Below are 24,302 nucleotides of genomic sequence, written 5' to 3' on the forward strand. Positions count from 1 at the left end.
TAATTTGGCAGATTTCATTGATTTAAGTCTATTTGTTGCTATAATATCCTACAAGATTTCTTCTGGATGCTGAATAGCACTGAATTTCTAATACGACTTGTTCAATTATTGATTTGTTGCTTATCTGTTCTCTAGGAAAGTCAGATGAAGATCAGCATGACAGTATTTATAGGCTGCATCTCATCTGCGGGATGTAATCCATCTTCGTTAAGTACAGTAAAAGTGATAGATGGCATTTGGCAGTGTAATGATGTGATCACTCTACCAGCCCCTCTTTAAATCATAAGCTGTTGCTTTCTGTTGTGTAGATATTTAATCAGTTATACACCCCATTACTGATTTAATTCAGAATGTCAGTGGCAGTTGAATAATGTATTTGTATATTAATATCATATTGTATTAATGCTCCCTTCATTTAAGTGTGCCATTCATTTGAAAATCATAAACTGTTTCTTCATGAGTAGAATAAATTTAATCTAGATGTTAGGCATCGAACACCTTCAGTGTTCTAATTCAGCATGTCAGTGAAAAAATGTATTCCTTTATATCTCTATTTGCATTTTCTTGACTCGATGGATTATTTGATGGAATCAGCACTTGCTATGAGTGGAAAAAAATTCTATTAATGCATATCCTATGCATATGAACTTTAATTTTCAGATTACAATAGAGGAATGGAACTTTGAGAAGATAATGCCAGAGCAACAAGTTTTAATATATGAAGTAGAAAACCCAGAACTCTTTAATGGAGATATACCATTAAAACAATCTCAAAAGTTCATGAACATTCCTGTTTTTTTCCTTTTAATTTTATATTAATTTTAGCATGCAAGATGCTTTTCAAATAGAAAAATCTCTGGTTCACAATACTCTAGCTGATTATGGAGGATGAATAATTTAAACAAGTACTATTTATATTTCACATTTCTGCTCTCAAATACATTATTCATACCTTACGACATAGAAATATTTATAATTTAAAAAATTATTTTTTTTGAGGACAACTCGGTGGCATCACTACTTTTAAAGACCTTTACACTAATTTTGCAGGATCTTAATGTTGATTCCAACACTCATAATAAACATCTATGGAAAAACTTGAATACATTGTTTGGTATGGTTTAATGATTCTCTATAATTAATTGAAGAATTTTATTTTTAATTTATAAGTAGCCTCTGCACTGCCATAATAATGATAACATTTATATCTGTAATACTTTTTTCTAACAAATCACAAAATTTACACAGAAATTTTCTCTTTGAATTTTGTAACATACCTAGAACAGTTAAGGAACTGCTGATTATTAACTCCATTTCATAAATGAGAAACATGATGATTTGGGGACTCACTCCTACTCACTTAGTCAACCAATAACAGTGATTGGATTGAAAATTAGTTTTTAGTCTCTACTCAGGACCTCAGCAGCCCTGAGGTCCCATGGTTTTAAGTGCTACAGACTTTCAGCCATTCCTTTGCTATTTATGTGATTGATTTATTTCCTGAAAAAATATTATATGGTATATATGTGTGTATGTGTGTGTACATATTTGCACATGTGTACATATATATGTATGTACATATACATACACACATTCGCACATACTCTCAGATTCTCAATCATTATCAATAAATGTTTGTCAAACTATAAAAACAGTCCATGTTGCGATTATACTAAATTATTCCATTTTCTTTTCTTTTTTTTTTTTTAAAGATTTATTTATTTATTTGAGAGAGAGAGAGAGAATGAGAGAGAGAGAGAGTACATGAGAGGGGGGAGGGTCAGAGGGAGAAGCAGGCTCCCTTACTGAGCAGGGAGCCCGATGTGGGACTCGATCCCGGGACTCCGGGATCATGACCTGAGCCGAAGGCAGTCGCTTAACCAACTGAGCTACCCAGGCGCCCAAATTATTCCATTTTCAAGATACTTGAGGTAAGAAGAGATTTATGGAAGTATAGGAATTAGAGGCCATATACCTACAACTGGTCTTTTATGCCCATTTCCATCAGAATAGGTATTTAGATGTCTTTGGATAATCCTTTTACAAACAGAAAGTAATTATTTTCCCATCTGCACCGTATCTTTTTTGATTTTCATTTTATTAAGATCTTTAAGCTCCAACCCCTATTTTCTAACTGAAAATTGTATGACTGCTATTTATTTCAGTTTGAGGAGAACTATTTCAACTTCACCTTCCCAGTTCCCTGCCTTTTTGCCAGCACTCCTGACCTCAAGCTTATCAAGGAAACAAATCTTTACAAATCTGTTTTGGAAATCAATTGCTTTGGGCAGTACAAGGGTTTCCTTCAGTTCTTCTATTGTGAATATTAGCAAGTTTTCTGTTATTTTTAGTTTTTCTGTTTTGTTTTTCTAACTTGTTCTGGCATGATACAAACATAATTTTTACTTTCTCTTCTACAAGGTATATCTTTATTTCTTACTTATTTTCTCACATATTAACTGCCTAATGGAGAGGTAAAGGATTATTGAATTTTTCAGTTCTATTTCCTGTCACTCAATTCTTTCTGTTTTTACTCAAGAGCCTTGACATTTTCCATGTATATTACATGTTCCATGTATGCTAAGCAATTTAAAAAATCCAATAAAAAATTTTCATTTTCACATTATACTATCTCTTTTCTTTGAGATATTTGATATTTGTGATGAGAGTCCTCAACAATTTTAAAAATCTTCCTTTTGAAGTGAGATTTTGGAGGACCAGATGGTTAGTCCAAGGTAACAATAAATGCAAATCTAAGGAATACTAAATTTTCAAGGGAGAACTTTTAAATTTTTCATGAAAAATAAGTATAATTATTTTCTTGACAATATGATTGTTAACTCTTATCACTTTATCTGAGTAGAAAGCCCTTTACCTCTTATCAAACTATGTTTAGTAAGACAGTATATTGCCAATTGTCTGAATGTATGGTTTTATCTGAAATTTTACTTTCCCCTGGATCACTTGAAATGCAAAGAAAGAAAAACAAAAACCTTTCGTATCAGGGAAGAGAAAAGAAGATCAGAAAAAAGAATTCCTGGCATCAATGTCACATCTTACCTCTTCTATTGTGAAAAATAATTAGTCTTTGAGGATACATTGACTTGACTGGATTACATTGACAAATTGATTTGTGTTTCCATTGTATTTCTATTTATAAGTATAATGGTTCTTATGTATCCTATTTCTAACTTAGTAAAACTCTCTCCTAAGTTTCTGTTTAATCATTATCACTTTTTACTTGAAATGCAGATGTCTGTGTGGTACTGTGTGGTACCAGAGTGACGTAGAACTTACAATGCTCACAGTTTGCCCTTATTGTGGGAGTTTGAGGTTAAAAAGGGACAATACTTGGGCAGTCAGACCAAAAGAACAGATAACCAAGCTAAAGCTTAATCCATGGAATAAATAATATAAACTATTAAAATAGTGAAAAGCATATAGTAAGTATTCAATAAATGCTGTTAACTAGGTATTTTGTAAGCTTTGTGACTTCTCAGTCCCCAAATTTTTAACCTGTGACAATGAGAGTTGGCACATACATATCCCCAATACACTGTTTATAAATTTGAACTATTGTTATTTGAATGAAGTAGATGGAAGTTAGTGATGCTGCGTCATTTAGTTTTCACTGAGTAACTTAATAGGACAAATATTATTCAAGACTTTTTGTTATTGAATCCCAAGATTGGCTACCGCGGCTCAAAAGACCAATACTTGAGACTTGAGTTTTGATTGGAAAGGGTTATGAGCTTTATTCAGGAGGCCCACCACCTGAGGAGAAGGACTTTTGTCTTAAAGGGCAGCTCCGAGGTTTCTGCCCAGGTTCTTAAAGAGTAGTTGATCAATACAGGGAGCGCAGTGGTCTGTAACATTTCTCCATTACATGCAGACTGGGTGGTGCCAGCCATGTTATCTCAGTACTTTGTGGTTGTGCGGAGGGTCTGATTCCTCATTGCTTCGTGGGGTCAGGGAGGGGTTGTAAAAAGGGGGTCTGGTTTTGTTTTGTTTTGTTTTGTTTGTTTTTTGTGACTACAGGAGTGCTGTTCTTTCTAGGGAAGAATGCGTGATCAATACATATAGAAAGGAAGATGAGTTAAACAATCATATGGGTTAAGGGCATTTGCTAAAGTTCAAAGACTACTAGGTTAGCCAGAGGGGCCTAGGGGGCTTCATTTTGATCATTGAATAAGGAAAGAAATCAAAGGATAGGACATAGTATGAGTGAATTGGTAGTATAAATAAAAGATAAAATTGCTGTATATGTTTCATAAACTCTTGAGGATAAAATTTTGGTTCCTAAAAAGTTTAATGTTGCTTGTTAAAATAATTTTCTGCCAACAAATTGTTAAGTGAATAGTGAGCTAACAAGCTTTGGCAGCAATATTATTTCTTAATAATTTATACCTGAATCATTTATAAATGCAGTCTTCAAAAATGAGCACATAAATTTTGAAACCACATCAAATCATTCTTTAAATGGGTTGCAATAATAAGTTCTTAGGTTTCAGTTTATGCAGTCTCAGATATTGATTCCTTGAATAAATTTATAATTTGGAAATGCATTAAAGGGATTTAATTCATTTAAATAGGATTAAAGAATGATTTTTAAAGTATAAGCACTGTCAGACTAACAATAGATTGAACAAAGAGATTATTTTAATTGACAGTGTTGGAGCATGAGCGTTTATTATGATAGTATTTAAAATTAGCTATGTGAGTGACTTTCTTAAGGTTTGTTTCAGTAACTTTTTTTTTTTTTTTTTGGAAGTTTAAGATATTTATTTCTGGTTCATGCAAGATCTGAAGAGAGTTGGCTGACTCCACAAGGCAGCCCTCTGCCATGCAGTGACTCAGCAATGTAGCCTGCTTCCAATTCTCTATACCATCAGGTGGCTTCCAAGATCACCCTGGCAGGGCAAGAGATTATAGAGAATTTGCCCTGTTCTTCTCTGCCTTAACTTAGAAATGATAAATACCTCTTCCATTTATCACCTATTTGCCAGAATTAACTAAGTTAAAGCAGCTGGGAAAGAGAGAGGGCAAAAGGATGTTCCTGGAGCAACAGGTGGTCACATTAGTATATGACAGAAGAAAATAGAATCAGAGGAGAGTAGTATTAAACATGAGAAAATATACAATATGATACAAAAGTAACCAATTCTTAAGTGATTCTATCTCAAACCATTGTTGCACATTGTTTTCCTCCAAACAAGTTTATGTTTTAGTTAGATCATTGTGTCTGAATATGACAGCATATTAGTGACTTTTGATAATATAAAGGGGAAATATTATTCCAAGGAAATGGTATTATTAATGCCTTTATAAAAACAACATTTTTTTTAAAAGTAGGCTCCACACCCAGCACGGAGCCCAACACGGGGCCTGAACTTATAACCCTGAGATCAAGACCTTGAGATCAAGACCTGAGCTGAGATTAAGAGTCAGTCGCTTAACCAACTGAGACACCCAGGTATCCCATGCCTTTATCAATTTAATTTTGTGATGAGTGATTTTAAAACAATAATTTGGTAATTTTTAGTAGATTTCTTAGTAAAGACGAAGCTTAAAAATCAGATATTTTCCAGGGAACCTGGGTGGCTCAGTTAGTTAAGTGGTTGACCCTTGATTTTGACTCAGGTCATGATCTCAGGGTCCTGGTATCAAGCCCCAAGTCGGGCTCTGCTCTCAACAGGGAGTCTGCTTGCAGGTTTCCTCTCTCCCTCTACCCTTCCTTCTGCTCTCTCTCTCTAAAATAAATAAATAAATCTTTTTAAAAAATCAGATATTCTCCATCCCCATTTACTTGCTCTACATTTAATTTAAAAATTAATTTTTGAGCATTTAAGGAGAATTCAATAAACATGAGAAATACTGCCTATCAACACGAGGTTCTGGACATGCCGAGATAGTATACAGACTATTTCTATATTCTAAGTGGTCAACCCTAGAAAGACAGTGCTTGTGCATATAACTAAGGAATCTTTGAGAAGCTTGAAACATGCTTGGGGAAGTAGACATAAAAGTTATTATGATCCAGTTTAATAAGTATAAAAACAGAAGTTTAGAGTATGTGGAGAAGTGGGAAGATATGAGAGAAGTGACAATATGAGAAAGACATGTTGAGAAGACATTCTTTCTTTCTTTTTAAGATTTTATGTATTTATTTGAGAGAGAGCATGAGCAGAATAGGGATAGAGGGACAAGCAGGCTCCCCTCTGGTTGCAGAGCTCAACATCGTCCTCAACAGTCGGGTTGGCGGTGGGGGGGGGGGGGGGCTCGATCCCAGGACCATGAGATCATGACCCAAGCAGAAGTCAGAAGCTTAACCCACTGAGCCACCCAGGGACGCTGTGAGGACATTCCTTCAATGTAAATGAGATTTCAATGATTGGAGGAGTAGGAGAAGAGCATTATGATATTTTATTTTACTTTGATACCTAAGGAGAAAGTTTCTGCAAAAAAAAAAATGCATTTGTGGCTTCTTTTTTAAAGTTTATTTTTTTAAAGATTTTATTTATTTATTTGAGAGAGAGAGAGCTCATAGCTGGAGGGAAGGGTAGAGGGAGAATCAGACTCCCCGCTGAGCAGGGAGCCCAATGCAGGGCTCAATCCCAGGACCCTGGGATCATGACCTGAGCCAAAGAAGGACACTAGCCAACTGAGCCATCCAGGCACCCTTTTTTAAGTGTATTTAATCTAGATGGTAAGAGAACATGATCTAAATCTATAACCATAATTCGGATATACAAATTTCCCATGCACAGATTTAGACTCTTGCCCTACATTCTCCTTGAGGCCATATCATCAAACAGCTTTCCAGTCAACACACCTAAATAAGAAATAGATATTATATGAGAAATTTCACATAAAGACGCTAAGAGGTTTTCATTGAACACCACACAGCAAATTCCCAATTAGATCTTGGTGTTTCCTTGCTCAAATTTCTCTCTCCAGCTATTACCTCATAACTTTTTCTTCTCTTCAATCACATCACCCTGAAAAATCTACTTTATTTTCCTAAGCAATTCAGCTCTCATACTCTGGTCTTCTTCTCAATAAGGAAAAGCATAAAGTCTGATTTAACTTCAAACATGTTCCTTAGGACATCTTTTCAATTCTTTCTATAAGTAGTTTATCTAGTTATTTAATTACAATAAAGAGGTTTCTTTTGAGAGGCAAATACTACTGCTAAGAAGAAAAAAATACTCCATAAAGTTAGCAAGCAAGCTTAAACCTCCTAAATTTTATTCTGAAGGTAGAAGAATATAGAACTAAAAATACAGATTTGGAGTCCAAAGATAAACACAGCAAAATACAAGTTAAAGTGGTAAGGTCATGTTTTAATCAGTAATGTATTATTGCATAATGTAGGAAAGTCCAGTGTTAACTGATTTGTACAGAGATGATTGAGTGATTTAAAGGGAGAATGAGGGAATAAGGAGTGGGGTGAGCAGGGGAAAGAAAATGAAAAATTGCAGCATTGGTCATCATAAATTCCATTAGGCCAGCTGTGTCTGTAGCTGGCAATTATGAAAGCTAGGATTCTATTCTCCCATAGAGACTGAGAATATAGTCCCTATTTTACCTGATGGTTACATTTCAAAGGAATAGCTTTTAGGTCCTTGAGAATGACACTCTTGAGTTGTAGGAGATACATACATATTAAAAGGGAGAGAGGAAGGATTCATCATTGTAAATTCTTTTTAGTAAATGCGCTAAGAAAGAGTGGTCAAGGCCTATCAGCAAGTGTTGGCTGGAATACAAAGTAAATTCTTTTGGCAGCCTTGAACTTTCTCAAGCAGGCACTTTAAGGGGATTTAGGGTCATTCTAGGGATGCCACTTTGAGCTGTTAGAAAAGAGGTTAGTGTTTAGGGTCATTCTAGGGATGTCACCTTGAGCTGTTAGAAAAGAGGTTAGTGTTTAGGGTCATTCTAGGGATGCCACCTTGAGCTGTTAGAAAAGAGGTTAGTGTTTGTTTAATTTTTTAGCATGGAGACAAGGAGTGAATGAAATAATTTGTGCTGAGAGTCTACAGTTTTTAAAGGCCAAGGTTGAGGGCTAGACCAGAAGAGGGCTCAGAGAGAGTCTTTGTCAGGGGTCATAGGATATTGCTTATAGTTCAAGTCATGAGATGTCTTCTATTTACTAAGAGCCTGGGATCACTCATAATGGGAAATAGGAGGAGAGAGTAGTAATAGATCTATAGAGAGAGACAAGAATGTATATAATCATGAAAGTCAAGCAAGGAGAGAATTATGGGAAGAAATAAAAAGAATGAGACACTGTGAAGGGTGACATATAAATCACCAAGATGTCACTGATGGTTACCACAGAGAGCAGAAGGCCAAACTAAAGTTGTACTAGATGAATTTGGTCCATAATTTTTTCTCTTCCTCTAATAATCTTCCACTTTCTAAAGAGAAGTACAGGAAGTAAATTGAAGAATGATCCAGCTTTAGAGGAATGGAAGGTACAGAAAAACATAAAAAATTGAGGCTAGTAGTTAAGACATCATTAAAATGGTTGACCATGTTGTTCATTTTTAGTGGGCCACATATCATAGTTTGAGTATAGTAATTAATTATATGATGAAAGACAGATTTCATATGTAAACTTTGGGGTACGAATAAATATTAAGTTCAGTTATAATGAAAACACTGAAAAATAAGAAGGAAAATGTTGGGAGAGGATGACAGCCAAGTTGAAGCCCAGAAGTGGTATTGTTGAGTGTGATTACTGTTGAGTAGAAAAAGTCGTAACAGTTGAGAAATGCTAAGGATTAGTAAATATAAGATCTGATAAAAAAAATTTAGGTCACTAAGGATGGTGAGGATGGAGATAAGGGGTGGAAATGAGGACATTTTATAAATGAATTCAGGGAAGACTCTAGAAATTAATGCTGGTGAGAAACAGAAATTTTAAAAATGAGTTGCATAGACTCAAATTATTTCCTTAAAAGTAGGTGGAAATTTGAAGATATTTTAATTAAAATGCTTGTGTGACTAGAATAAATGTGATGATGTAAACCCCTTCAGAAAATCACATGTGCCTCCTTGAAGTTTTGTACTTCTTAAAATCTATATTATGTTATTTGGCATTTAATTAATAGCATGTTAGTTGGGGGGGAAAGGTTTATCTTCTTGTAGATTCTAGGGTCCTCCTTTTCGTGTATTTCCTTCTTTATAGTGCTGAGGATATAATAAGTAATAAATAATTCTCCTTGCTTGTCATTGGGATAATTGCAAGGAATTTAACACTGTTGTTATTTTGCTTTAAATGTTAGTTAAGTGTGTTTACAGTTATATACCTCCCACTCCATTTAAACATGTGTAAAGTTTGGGGCACCTGGGTGGCTCAGTGGGTTAAGCGTCTGCCTTTGGCTCAGGTCATGATCTCAGGGTCCTGGGATCAAGCCCTGCATTCAGCTCTCTGCTCAGCAGTGAGTCTGCTTCTCCCTCTTTCTCTGCCCCTCCACCTGCTTGTGTTCTCTCTCTCTCTCAGATAAATAAATAAAATCTTTAAAGAAAATAAACATGCATAAAGTCAATTTTATTTATTTAAAACATTTCAATGGGTGTTATCTACTAAGGTGACCTTTGTATTTCATATTCATGTTTTTAGTTGGCTTTTTTTTTTGCATTATGATATTTTAATATTGTGTGCATGGGGGCGCTTGGGTGACTCAGTTGGTTAAACATCTGACTCATGATTTCAGCTCAGGTCATGATCTCAGGTCGTGAGATGGAGGGAGTCTGTTTGAGATTCTCTCCCTCTGCCCCTCCCCCCACTCTTGCATTCACTCTCTCTCTCTCTCTTTCTAAAATAAGTAAATAAATCTTTAAAAGAAAATATCATGTGCACATACAACGCATAGTATTTTTATGTAATCAATGTATTATATGTAATAAACGTATTCTGAATATGTCACAGTTTTTAAAAGATTAGAGAATAATCTCTATTTAAATAAAATTCTTAATACCTTTTCATATTGAGTTGAATCCTAAAACACTATTATTTCCTAGAGATCATGTGTTTCTATCCATCTCTTAAGTTCCTTTCTATTGCCAGTAATAATTTCTATCCTTTTTCTTTGCCAAATTTGGCCATAGAGAATCAAACCTTTGTTCCACAATCCCTGTCATCTGGAATAGGCTTTCTCTATTTTCCTGTTTCATAACTGCCTATCTTTAAAAAAAAAAAATCACCTCTATTAAGTCTTTACTTCCTTTCCTATGTCTCTCTATCTTTGTTTCTTTCTTTAGAAAAATTTAATATTTTCTAATTGCTTAATTTTCTAGTAGTCCCACCCCTTTTCCACCCAAAAGATCATCGAATATTTACATTATCAACCAAGAAGTAATAATACTAAGTCTCAAAGATATAGTTCAAATGGTTGAGATTATTCCAAGGGATGAGGAATAAACAATGTGAAGACCAACTTCTTATAATAAGGAGAGATTTATATTTTCCAATGTAGATTGTGCTGTCTTAAAGTTCAGAAACCCACTCCTATAACAAGTGTTATTTCTCCTCTTCTATTTGTGGAAAATTGGGATGATAATTTATCCAACAAAGCATCAGTGTTGCTAAGCATAATTGACTATAGCCTTGTGTAGAACAATGCAATGGTAGTAGTAATAATAATAATAATGTTGACTTATATTTAAGCTCTTTGTACTAGGCACTGTTTTTAAAACTTTACTTGTGTTAACTCATGTAATCATCCCAAATGCCTTACGAATTTGGTACTATAATTATTCCTACATTACAAATAAGGAAATGAAAATACAGAAAAGTTAAATGAATTGCCCATGGTTGCAGAGCTGGTAAGTGATAGTGCAGGGATTCAAAGTGATTATCTGAATCCAGAGTTTGTGCTCTTACTTATTACTGTACGTGTTTCTCCAATATATTAGGTCTTAGGCATATAAGAATTAAAACATTAATATGCAGACCCTGCCTCCAGTGGATTAATGTAGTAGAAAGCTGTATTGATTTATTCCACAAATAATTTCAGTTGCTCTTTCTATGCCTGGAACTTTGTTCAGTTGTTGGGGAAACAACTGAGAACAAACCACTCATGTGTCCTGCTCTTATTCTGATGTGGTGACAGACAAAAAGAACACAAATAGCAAGGGGCAAAGAAAAAGAATGCATAAGCATGTAGATGGTATTTAATTCTATGAGACTAGATCAGATAAGCTAGGGGACAGAATCAAAAAGAAGAGGACTCTAAATGAAACCTTAGATAATACCTATATTTTAGAGGTTGGGTGGAAGGGTTGCCAGCAGAGGATGCTGGGAAAGAGACAGCCAGTGAGATAAGGAAAGACAGGAAAGAACATGTCAAACAAATGAGCAAACAACATCTCTTGAAAGGGTTTCAAAAGAAAGGCAGTCACAATTGCTAAGTAACCAGATAAGATGAAAAAAATGTGCATTGGATTTAGCAATTGAGAAATTGCTGGTTATCTTAAAAAGGGTAGTTTCAATGTAGTTGTAAAAGATGTCATATGATCCAGTAAAATGGGAGGCCTTTATGTTGTAAGAAAGAGTAGAGAAAAGAAAAGGACCAATGCCCTTGATAAAGAGCACAAGTAGTGGACTTCCCTGTTATAGGAAGACATTCATTTCTCTTAAGGGCAAGGTACAATGGAAATGGGCCTGTAGGTTTGGTAGGAAGCTAAGGGGTATGTTTCTGATGAATTTTAATATCAATACAAAGTACTTTGGAAATCTTACACCTAATTTCATTGACTCCACAATTTTATTTTTTCCATCTAATTTTGTGCTTTTGTCAAAGAATAGTATCTATTTAAAATATTAACAATGGAACAGCCCGTAAGTTAAAAAATTATTAAATGGGAGGATTATGATGATACTGATCCCTTAAGTTTATTTGCTTGATAATATAAATGAATATATACTCAAATTGTTCATGTCTTCATGAAATCTATAATTATAATACTTAAACCTTTAGATTCTTTCTATTTTTTGAAAGATTGGTCTCTTAATTTGTTAATCTCATAACTTTTTCTTGGATTCCTGATAACAAAAGTTCTAAAATCTAAAGGCAAATTAGTATTCAAATTCATATTCTATGAAGCATTTCACTTGCTGCTTACCGTTGAAAAGATAACCCCTCAAAAAGACATGTTTCTTTATAGCTTTGCTTAGTTGTTCTGTACTATTACAAATGAGTACCTCATTTTTTTCTGAAGGGGACAAGCTATTATACATGAAGAGCTTTTAATTTTTTTTATTTTTAAGATGTACTTATTTGAGAGAGCGAGAGCATGCACATGAAAGTGGGGGGAGGGGCAGAGGGAGAGAAACTTCAGGTAGACTCCCCACTCAGTGTGGAGCCTGAGGTGAGACTCAGTGCAGGGCAGGGCTTAATCCCAGGACCCAGGAGACCTTGACCTGAACCAAAACCAAGAGTCAGACACTTAACCGATTGAGACACCCAGGCATCCTTATGTGCAAAGCTTTTAAAAGGAAAAAGGACTTGGAATCTAAAAGTCAAGATAATTTACTCTATTATTCTTGATTTTCTAAAGCCATTAAAAAATCTTGTTTATTACTTAAACATATTTGTTCTAAGTATTATAGTGATTCAGAAAGAATTATTATTCAATTTTAATTATTTCTATATAGCTTAAAAACATAGACATTGTATCAAGTTACTTACATATTATATGTAAAGAAACAAATTTAACATCAGAATATGGAAGTTTAGCTTACACTGAGTCTCATATGTTTAAGACCAATCACCTGATAAAATAGCTTTAAAAAACCAAGAACTGGCAGAGCAACCAAAGGATGTCTGGAATAACATTTCCTCCACTCCACTCTACTCTACCGAAATCCATCAATAAGAGGGAGTGAAGAAGCCAAAACAGGTAATTTTGCTGTGAATCAGAATGGCATAGAAGGGATGACATTGATTCAAGTCAGAGTGAAATCAAGGTCTGAAATCACCAAATAAAAGGTTATTTAAAAACAAACAAGCAAATGAAAAATAGGCAGTAGGCAGATTCAGGCAAGAGATAATGGTTGTAGCACGTGGGAAAATACTGAAGAAGTGAGACTGAGTCAGAAGCAAAGTGATGTAGCAAAAGGATGGCTATCAGTAATGTTAGATCAGATACCTGAAGAAGGAAGGGCCTAGCTAAAGAAGGAAAAAGAAATGGAGGAGGAATGGGGGGAAGGAGGGGAGAGGGAGCAGGAAGAAGAAGAGAAGAAATACATACAGTAATGGCTATATAAAGTGCTATGCTTCTGGTGCAGAAGTCAACATTCTAACTGCTCTTGACTAAATTCAGTTTAAAAGGCCCTAAGATTAGCAGAAGCTATATGTATGTGTTCTGTCCAATTAATTGTATGTAGCACATTTATTATTTAACTAAACATGTACAATTGACAAACGTACAGCAAATACTTTTCATGAAATTATTAATTTATCACTAAGGAATGGCTCATAAGCTGGATATAATGCTACATTTCTGTTAAGAACCCTGTATACCTGTACTATAAGGTACCCAAAGCCCTCATTTCTATGCCTTTCTCAAGACTGTGTTTTTGAAGTTGTTTCTCATCTTTTCTTCTGCACAAAAAAATGACATTTTATGGTCCATTAAAAATAATAGAATAGAATAAAACATAGAAAAGCATTAATCATTTATAAATTAGTAAGTTATCCTCTGAAGGATATTATTTGCAAAAAGTATTTAAGCAATGAACAGGTGAGGAGGACCTTACACCAAGGGAACACATATCTAGTGATGGATCTTGAGAAAGTGGATTTTAGTTTGGATAAGAAGCCCTTCCCTTTCTTTACATGATATTAAGAAATTATTGTCTGTTCCGTTTATAAAAGAATTGCTGTTGAGATCATTTTGTATGGTATGAACTGACTGAGGGAAATATTGAATTTTATCTAGACACCTGGAAATGGGCAGAGACACCTGCTTCTCAAGAATATTTAAGTTCGTGACTTTGGCCTGAGGATTTACCGCAGTCTCACAGGAAATGTGGATAGGTTCCAAGTGACTTACTAATTATATTTCTCAAAGAAAGCCTGTATATAGAAGGTGTCTTAGCCTTTCCCTGGAGGGTGAAGTATGACATACTTGAGTGTTTTAGAAACCTTGGAGTTTATATTTTTCCTGGAAGCCCTAGGCATTCCAATGTTAGTTTAATCTTACTTGAGTCAGTGCTTATCTCCAGTGACTCCTGCAGGACCTACACAACTATAATTAACCATATGCTCAATTTTTTAATGGCTTATATTTCTTTGCTTCCATTGGTGGTGAAACAAGATAAAGGCATTTATTGAGACATGTCTGAATTTATAAAATTTTCAGTGGAGTCTTAAGTTCAGGCATAAACTGGGATTTTAATGGTTTTAAACCTGAAAACACACACACACACACACACACACACACACACACACACACACGTAAAATTAAGGAAAAAAACAAAAAGACAAAACACTGTCACCTAAAAGCTTCAAGCTGTTTCAGTTTGCTTCAATACTCCCTTAGGGCAAATTGTTTCTTTTTTTCTGGCAAACCCAAGAAAATAGTCCTGTTTGTTATGCAACGTAAAGCAAATACTGTCTTCTAACTTGGAAATATTTGAGGTACTCTGGTTCCAGGGAATTAAAACCACTTTTGGGATAATCGTGAACACTTGTCTTTGTTAAAGATAGATTGCATGACTGCAAACAAGTTTGCTTTTGGAAAGAAAAAAGTGCTTTAGTAAGCAGGATAATGAGGACAAAAATTCAAAGTCCTTGAATGGATTGTGTCTCAAGAGGGTATGAGCGCCTGAGGTTAAATATCCACATTCTTGAAAGATAGCTTCACTGCAGTACTTTAGGCACAAGAAGGGTCAAATTCAGGTGGTCAAGCATGGAGCAGTTGTATAGGTATGTTCATTGACTGGAACCACATCATTAATGACTACTTGGATTGGGATCTTCTCTCCATTATATATCTACTAGTTATTTTTGTACATAATAGGCTATTAATTTTGGTTTATTTATTTAATGCTTGCCATATTACTGAACTCTTAATAATTTTCAGCAGATTCTTTGTTTTCCAGATATTTAGTCACAAAAAAATATTTTTTTCCTCAGTAGAATTGTCCCTTGTTTAAATATGTAGACTATCATATAGATTTTTTTTTTTTTTTTTTTTAGTTTTTAGTAAATTAGACTAGTAAAAAAATGTCGAGCTTTTTAAAAGTTAAAGAATATAAGATGATAAAGATTCAGGGCAAAGTGTACAGATAAAAGCTATTGCTACAGTTTAGGTATGATGAGGGTTGACATCCCAAATATTTGGCAGCCTGCAGTGGGCCATCCCCAATCTGAATGAATATCAAAAAGTTCAGATCATACCCTGGCCGGTACCCTCTACTGGTACATATCAGTCTTGGTATGTGATTTGTTAATGGCCTTACAGAATCTGAGGAAATAAAAATGAAAGCCTATATCTGAAAGATATTTTAGATAGTCGTTTTATCGTATTTATTAATGTGAAAATCAAAAATGTCTTCAAACCAGAAGGTGGTAGTCTAATTTATAGTAAGCGGTCTACATTATTATCTATTAAAATCAGTTCACCAGTTGAATAATTAGAAAAGGGAAAATAACCCACACAGTTAATCATTTGTAAAGCATTTTGGTAAGGTAGACTTAAGAGAAATTAGCAGGTATTTTAATTTCCTACAATATCCTTACTGGCTAACAATTAAACCATGTCCATTTTTGTTCACTGACATTGTATACTGTGTCTAGTAACCTTGTGGCTAGACTCATAATAGAAATATAAGTACTTATCAAATTAGAACTTAAATTGTACCCAATTTATCGATGCTAATTCTCATATTATTTTATACATTTCCTTCAGTAGAGCTCCAGATTTACTTTGATCATCCATAGACCATTTTGCACATTTAAAGTGTCTTAGTATTTTCAGAGATGTATAACCATAATGACCATCAATTTGACAATATTTTCCTCACCCCACCCCCCAGGAAAAGTTACTTTTTATTCTCCCACCCCATACTCCCTAACCAGACAATCACTAATCTATTTTATGCCTTTAAAGATTTCATGTAAAGGAAATTCAGAATAAGAGGTTTAATGTAACTGGCTTCTTTCACTTAGTATACCATTTTCGTGGTTCATCCATGTTTTAGCTTATATCAGTACTTCATTCTTTTTTATTACTAAAATATATTCATTGTATAGATGTACCACATTCATTCATCCATTCAGCAGCTGGTTGATATTTGGGCTATTTCTGCTTTTGGTTATCATGCATAAAACTCTAATGAACATGTGTGTTCACATGGATATACGTTTTCATTTCTCTTGGGTATGGACCTACCAGGGGAATTGCTTTGTCAAGTGGTAATGATATATTTAAAATTTTGAAAAACTGCCAGACTGTTTACCAAAACAGCTGCACTATTTTATATTCCCACCAGCAATGTATGAATGTTCCACTTCTTTGCTGAAACTTGTTACTTTTTTAAATTACAGTCATCATAATGGATGTGAAGTATGATTTTGATTTCCATTTTTGTGTTGGCTGATAATATCAAACATGGTTTATGTTTTATCAGCCATTTGAATACCCTCATTAGTACCTGGGTTGAAAATTGAGCCTGCTTCTCTGTCTTTAGATACTGCAGACAAAATTAGGATGCTTTATACTACTAATATAATTTCAAACAACAAACCTTCTGATACTTCATGGCTTTAGTAAATAAGCCAATGAGTAAGAGAATAGGATACTTTCAAGAGGAGAGGCCATTATGACGCTTTGCAGTTATAGCATATTCTTAAAATAAATATTATTTCCTGTTAATTTTGCTACAGGATTTAATCTGTGACTGTTGTTCCAGTCAGATGAATGGCAATGATTTGTACTTGTAGCTCCCTCCCAAGAGCATCTTCATTGCCTTTCCCATTTTGTAAGCTCTTATCCTGAACACTGTAAAGACAAGAAGGAGCTCTTGTCCCTTCTTCAGTTGTGATGAGATGAAGGTGTGTTCCCTAGGACGTCCTCTGGGTAGCTGTCAGAGTAGTTGTTGGTGTCAGTGTGCCAGGCTGATAGACTCAATTTCCTGGTCCATTTCTGCGGAAATTAGAATCTAGGAAATTAACTATAGCCATGGTTCAGAGTTATTTGCCTGCCTTGTATTTTTTAATGAACTGACCTCCTCTTACTTCTACAAAAACATATCAGGACCTCATTCATGCTTAGCCAAATCTAATTCCCAGCTCAAAGGAAGTTGGAGGGAAGGGACCTCTGTCACTTTTTTTTTTTAAATAAGTGCATGGAATGAAGGGGTAGTATTTTTACTTGGTTATGCATCACACTTTCAATATAATTATTTTGCTGAGGTAAAAAGTATGGAGTTGCAAAAATGGCACTGTTATTTATTTATTTATTATTTATTTATTTGTTTATTTATTTACTTATTTAAATTATGCCCATTTTACAATCTCGAGTTCCAAAGGATGTTTAATTCTGTTTAACATTTTAGGGCTGGTTGAGTGGACAGATAAGCATTTTATTTTAATTTTCAAACTACATAATTATCTGCCAGGATCAATAACTCCAAGTTCTTATTCTACCTGTTCAACTGATTCAGGAACCTTAGTATTCAAATACACACACACACACATACACACACACACACACACGAACCCACATTGTGTGAAATAATCATAAAAGTGATATGAATGTCTTAATGTTATCTCAACTAAGATTTTTCATGATTTTTAATTTTACGTATGTCTTTAACTGGCTATTGGTTAATGACAAGTACAATTTATATGGAGAATTAGATATCTTTTTGAGAAAAAGTGCATTACTGAAATACTTTCAAATGTAGCACCAAATTATGATTAAGTGTACTGCCAGGTTGTCATTTATTACAAAAATAAAATAAAAGAGATTGTACCTGGATAATGAGGTTATGTACTCCGGTAAACCTGGACCTATGTCAACCATAGAGAATGAGAGTCGGCTTCATCTCAGTGGTGATACCAAGTGTTATTTCCTCATGCGGCAGGGAAAAGGTGGCCATGAAGATGATCTGTCAAAGCCAGTAGAGGGGGAAGATACAGAATGAGCGTTGATGAATGATTCTGATACGTGGATTTTTTCGGAGCTACACCATTTCTCATTCTGTTTGTGAATGATGAAAGAGCATAATGCTACTTACACTACTAATAGAGTTAGTTTCATTTCTAACATGGTTTGAAAGTGCAAAAGTACAGTGGAATGGATGATTTTTTTTATTAATGATGGAAGTAACTGTGACCATTTCCAATCTCCCACCTACTCACCTCAAGTAAGAATGCCATATGATTCATATAAAAAGAATTTAACAGATTTCATTGTGATTATGTTTAGTAATTTTTCTCCCATCATCTCTGGCCTAAGTTTCCATACTAATCACCCACATTAATTTCTTGTAAATTGTTTTGTTGAATGTGTGAGAGGAGGCCACTCATAGTAAATAACTGGTTATAAAATTCACCTAGAGTGAGACAGGTTGAAACTGAGTCATTTGTTGGATTCTAGCTTTGTGTAGATTGAGCATTGGTGATAGGGGCTATAAACCCATCTCTAAATGGTAGTGCTAAAGAATATAGGCTTTTGGAAGCAGATGAACCTGTGTTAAAAATCTTACTTTAACTCTGTCAGTCCTGTGACCATGGGTTTCAGTGTCCTTTTTAGGAAAAGAACAATAAAACTTCACCGAGTAGCTTACCGATAAAGTGACGCATGCAAAATAGTTAGCACAATTCCTAGCAGAAAGACAGTGCCCAATAAATGGTAGCTAATAATTTTATTGTTAGTGGATTCTTCTCAGTTGTGTGTAGAAAAAAAAATGACAAAACTTAATCACATTAAAGAAATCTAGTTCAAAAGACTAATATTGTTTTGCACTCCAAATTCTATCGACCATCAAACTAAATATTTACCCATCTTAAACCTGAAAATAACTCTTTTTATTTACCTAATTTTAGAAGAGCTGAATAATTCTTTTCAGAGATTTTTTGAGAGAAATACAGTGGAAAAACTCTGCTTGTTATAATGTTAATTTCTTAGCATGACTGCCAAAGCTATAGATATCCTTCCCTGAAATTAAACATGCTAAGAGTAATAACTCTGAGAAAAACAGACAACACAAAGGAAAAACTATAATAATTTGGTTATACTAAAAAAGGTACTCAAAGCACCTCTGAAAAATAACACAGCTATCTTGTGTAATTGGGAAAACAATTTAAGAAATAATTACTCTTGTTTTTCACATTGTCTCTTTTATGTACTGGAACCTGTGTGCTACCATTTATCTTTTCTGACAACACTTAAAGCCTATGTTAGCCAGTAATTAATTTCATTTTCTTTTACTTTTATATCACATTAGCTGAATAGAATTAAAGAACTTATTGCAGTAACTTATTAAAACATTCTCTACCATTGTTTAATAGTTGGAAGTGTGGTGTTGGATTTGGCTTTTCAATACTCTTGTAGTTGTTGATGTGTTAACTTTTCCTTGATGTCTTCAGATATACTATCAAGATAAAATTCATTATGATTATACTTCGATGGGAATCTCTACATATGATTTTCAAAAGCATCTGTAAATTATTGCACAGTGGATACTTTCTGAAAATTAATGATTGAGATATGAAAAAAAGAGAGCATTTTCTTAAATAAAAATTATTTGCCTAATTGAGGTTCTTTTTCTTGGGGACGTGGTGAGACGATTCAGACTTTAGTGACATCATTTTGCAAAAACTGCTCTTGTGACAAATATACCAGTTCATAGCTCAGTTTTGCTGTGTGTAATCAGCTATCAGTTGTAGGCATCAAAATTAATATGTTTTTATTTTGGAGAGTTTGTGAAGAAATGATTGCTAAAATAACATGTAAATATATGAATATATCTTAAATTCCTTTTCTGTCGAGAAACTGTCTTTTGTAGATAAAAGTGTAAATTTATTCTCTTCTTTCCTCCATCAGATGTGGGTTCTGTTGAAGGACTTGCTTATCACAGGGCTTGGGATACACTGTACTGGACCAGCTCCACTACCTCATCCATCACCAGACATACAGTGGACCAAACACGGCCAGGAGCATTTGACAGGGAAGCAGTCATTGCCATGTCAGAGGATGACCACCCACATGTGCTAGCCCTGGATGAATGCCAAAAGTAAGAAACAGTGAATTGTTATTTCTTCATTATAAGTCAAAGATTATCAAAGATATGTTAATTTTAAAAAGAATTAACTTTTAAGACACAGGTATTCTTTGAAGTTTTCCTTTCCTGATTCATAAAACTATTTTTTAAAAAGAGCATTGTAAATGTGAATAATTAGAATCCAGGCTTGTGAAATGCCACGTACCAACTCCATGAGAATTCCAGCAAAAGCAAATTTAAATGATGAAAGGGAAAATAGAAACAATACTGTGATGGAAAAGGTATATGAAGAAGACACTAATGCATGGGTGATTGAGATGATAAATCTGAAAAAAAAAAAACCTGTTAACATGTATTAAAAACTAAAAGATGTTTTTATAATCTAATTAAGTAATTTTAACAACTTGGAATCTCTCCAATTGAAACACAGAAAACAACAATAACTCTGTGTGCAGCTATATTTTCAAAAACTTGACAAGAGTCTAAATTTACCACGTGTTTGATGACATATTGTGCAGGCATTTAAAATAATACATACAAAGAATTTGTGACAAGAAGAAATACTCAAGCTATGGTATAGAGTGAATAAAAAACAAAACAAATTAGAAAAAAATCATGTTTGGGGTGGATGCCATAAGGAAGCAATTTTATGAAAAAAGAAGAACAAAGCTTGGGTTATGCAGAAAAAAGATTTTTATGAAGTTCTGCTTTCATTCAATATTATAAGAATATTTTACTACTGGAAAGTCCTTTTGTTCTTAAGCAAATAAACATCAGACAAATCTGGCTTTCACCAAGTAGAAATAGAAGAGCTCTTTTTTAGACGTGGTAAAGAAAAAAATGAAGGATAAAAAAACAATTACTGATAAACATTGACCCTGACCACTTGAAAGAAGAAAGGACTGCATAAATTAGTCAGTGTGTGAATAACTATATCTGGGCACTCTGACAGAGCTAGAAATGAGATTAGATTTAATTCAGTTAACACTTTCATCTTAAATGAAGACTCTGAAGGTTGAGAGAAAGCTGATTCCTCACAAGCTCTGGTGATTTAGTTCAGATGGACACAGGCTTTCAGATGCCTGGGGGGAGCTGCTTCCGTTCACACCACGGACCTATCACAATACAGCTTGTTGTTGAATCAACTGCTTTGATCTTGAGGGTTTACCAGGAGAATCTTAGGACAATAATAAGTGTCTGTAGTTAATCAAAGGAATTTCTAAGACAGTTTTGAAATAAACATAAAGGAGATGACTGACAATATTATATATGATTAGTTTTAACTGATAAGTGCTTTATCTTGTATTTACTACATAAGCTAAAATTACACTTCCATCTAACATACAGTGAACTGTAAATTAGAATTAAACACATCAAAATGTTTTAATTGAAAAATTATATATAACTAAAATTTAAAGTATAAAAATATTTTTTGTTATACATATCAATGACACTTTCAAATCACTTTTGAAAATGTATGTCAATTGGTGAACAGAAATTTTAAAATAAAATCTTAAATTCTAGGTTCAAAACTTGGTTCAATTACTATAATTTTAATTACTCAAGCTCTCTGGCCTCTGTTTTCTTATTTGTGAAATGAAAGGTGAAATTAAAGGAATACTAATACCTTCAGAAATTCTGTAATTCTAAAACCAATAATTTAGGAAAATACTGCAGACAAGTATACTTAATACTTTATATTATATGCATAACTTTTAAAATGTTTTAACTATTTTTCTTTCACAAGTCACAATGTGTGGATAAAACTACTGTGTAATTTAAGAAAGTGGAATTCCATTTGTTTTTGCAAATTTACTCATTCATAGGACAAAATATTTTTGACACTTGCTCACTTAGAACACTTTCATGTTGCACAGGATAGATTAAAAGGCTATGAAACATTTTAACAAAGAGCATAGTTGACCCAGCTTTTCTCAATTGGTGGGAGTTATTTTAAATTAGCAAATAGAAAGATTTTTGTTGTGACTTGAATATTGTTCAGTAATAAGTGTTTGCATAATACTAAAAAACCACATATTGGGCGCCTGGGTGGCTCAGTTGGTTAAGCGACTGCCTTCGGCTCAGGTCATGATCCTGGAGTCCTGGGATCGAGTCCCACATCGGGCTCCCTGCTCAGCAGGGAGTCTGCTTCTCCCTCTGACCCTCTTCCCTCTCGTGCTCTCTATCTCTCATTCTCTCTCTCTCAAATAAGTAAATAAAATCTTTAAAAAAAATAAAAATAAAAATAAAAAAATAAAAAAACACATATTGAAAATTTTGTTGGTTATAATTCTGCACGACCTTTAAATGATAAGACATAGAAATGGTATATATAATCTTGCTGTAAATATTAAATATTATTTCAAATAGTTTTTGTCAACATATATTAAGCATGTTTTTTTTCAAATATGTAAAATAGCCTGCCTGTCAGCCTCTCTCTCTTCCTCCCTTCTTCCTTTCCTCCTTTATTCCTTGTTCTTTTCTTCCTTCCTTCCTTCCTTCCCACCTTCTCCCTTTTTCCCTCCCCTTCCTGCCTCCCTCCCTCCCTCCTTCTTTCCTTCCTTCCTTCTCTCCTTTGTTCCATTCTAAGCAGCAACAGTCAGTCCTCAAATAAACTCTTAGGGACAGTCCTATAGATAAAATAAGAGACAGAAGAGCTGTTTTTGTAAAAATAGGGATTAGAAACTGGAACTCTACAGACTCTCTATTTTTCCAGTAACTTGTAAAGCCTTCCCCAAAGAACAGGTTGACAGACACTGATTTAAAGCATTCTATAAAATCTCTAAGTAACAGATAATACTTTTAGGGAGTTGAGACTAACCTCTGGAATTCCAAAATCAACATTGTCATTTATTTAAAAAATCACACTGACAAAGAGAGAAGAGAAGAAATTAAAGAAATATAGTAGTTTATTAATTGTATTTCTCTAAGACATATGCAAAGGAGAATGCAGAATCTAAAAAGCAAACCAGGAAAGAGAAGGAGATTTTGATATTTGCCAATTAAAGAAAATAAATATAGTTAGGTTAAGAATGATGTCTAAAGCAATTATACTTAATCTGCTGAAACATGATATTAATTAAGTTAGAATACATTCACAGAAGATTTAGGATAACTGTTTCATCCCTAATTAAAATAAATTCTCACTATACATCAAAAGGACTCAATTTAATCAAATTATTTGAGAGAATGTACAAGATAATTGTTTTTCAGAAATAGTTTCTAGATTTTAAGAAACTGAGAAAAACATACATGCATATATAATATACATATCTCCATTTATTACCTAGACTTCCTTAGGGGTCAGAGAATATGAGATAAATAATTTTGCTTTTTTTATAAAGAGCTTGACATCACCATATTTCTACTGTTTCTGTTGTTAATGAAAATTTTAACTTATTATCACAATTTTCATTTTAATTAGTTTAATGTTTTGGACCAACTGGAATGAACAACATCCAAGTATCATGAGATCTACCCTGACTGGGAAAAATGCTCAAGTGGTGGTCAGTACAGACATACTCACTCCAAATGGTCTTACCATTGACCACCGTGCAGAGAAGCTGTATTTCTCAGATGGCAGCCTAGGAAAAATTGAAAGATGTGAATATGATGGATCCCAGAGACATGTAAGTTAACTGAGAATTTCTTGATTATAGATTTAAGCAATTATACTTTTGAAAAAAAATATACTCTGTACTTGCCTGAAATATGTGTATCAAGAGATTTCAAAATATGTAATTGTTTGGGGGCATCTGGGTGGCTCAGTTGGTTAAGCGGCTGCCTTCGGCTCAGTTCATGATCCCCAGGTCCTGGGATCGAGCCCCGCATCGGGCTCCCTGCTTGGCGGGAAGCCTGTTTCTCCCTCTCCCACTCCTCCTGCTTGTGTTCTTTCTCTAGCTGTCTCTCTCTCTCTGTGTCAGTTAAATAAATAAATAAAATTAAAAAAAATATGTAATTGTTTGAACAAATCCAATTGAATATAAGGTGAAAAAGAAAACTGGATAATATTTTTGAAAAATGTGTTCACGTGCATTTGCTACCATAGAGACAGTCTAAC

General features: G+C 34.1%; 1 protein-coding gene across 2 annotated transcripts in view; it reads left to right on the top strand.

Annotated features, from left to right (window-relative positions):
- The window catches only part of LRP1B (LDL receptor related protein 1B), a 1,880,289-nt gene that overhangs the window by 1,498,050 nt on the left and 357,937 nt on the right, over positions 1-24,302 (top strand). For both annotated transcript variants that reach the window (XM_088022156.1, XM_088022157.1), the window contains 2 exons: positions 20,065-20,254; positions 23,667-23,871. In XM_088022156.1, the coding sequence (XP_087878282.1) occupies positions 20,065-20,254; positions 23,667-23,871 (395 nt within the window). The remainder of the gene's footprint in view (positions 1-20,064; positions 20,255-23,666; positions 23,872-24,302) is intronic.

Source organism: Eumetopias jubatus, unplaced genomic scaffold, assembly GCF_037043125.1.
Source record: "Eumetopias jubatus isolate StellerSeaLion01/CBP00866 unplaced genomic scaffold, mEumJub1_p1.0 scaffold_3, whole genome shotgun sequence".
NCBI classification, from domain to species: Eukaryota; Metazoa; Chordata; class Mammalia; order Carnivora; family Otariidae; genus Eumetopias; species Eumetopias jubatus.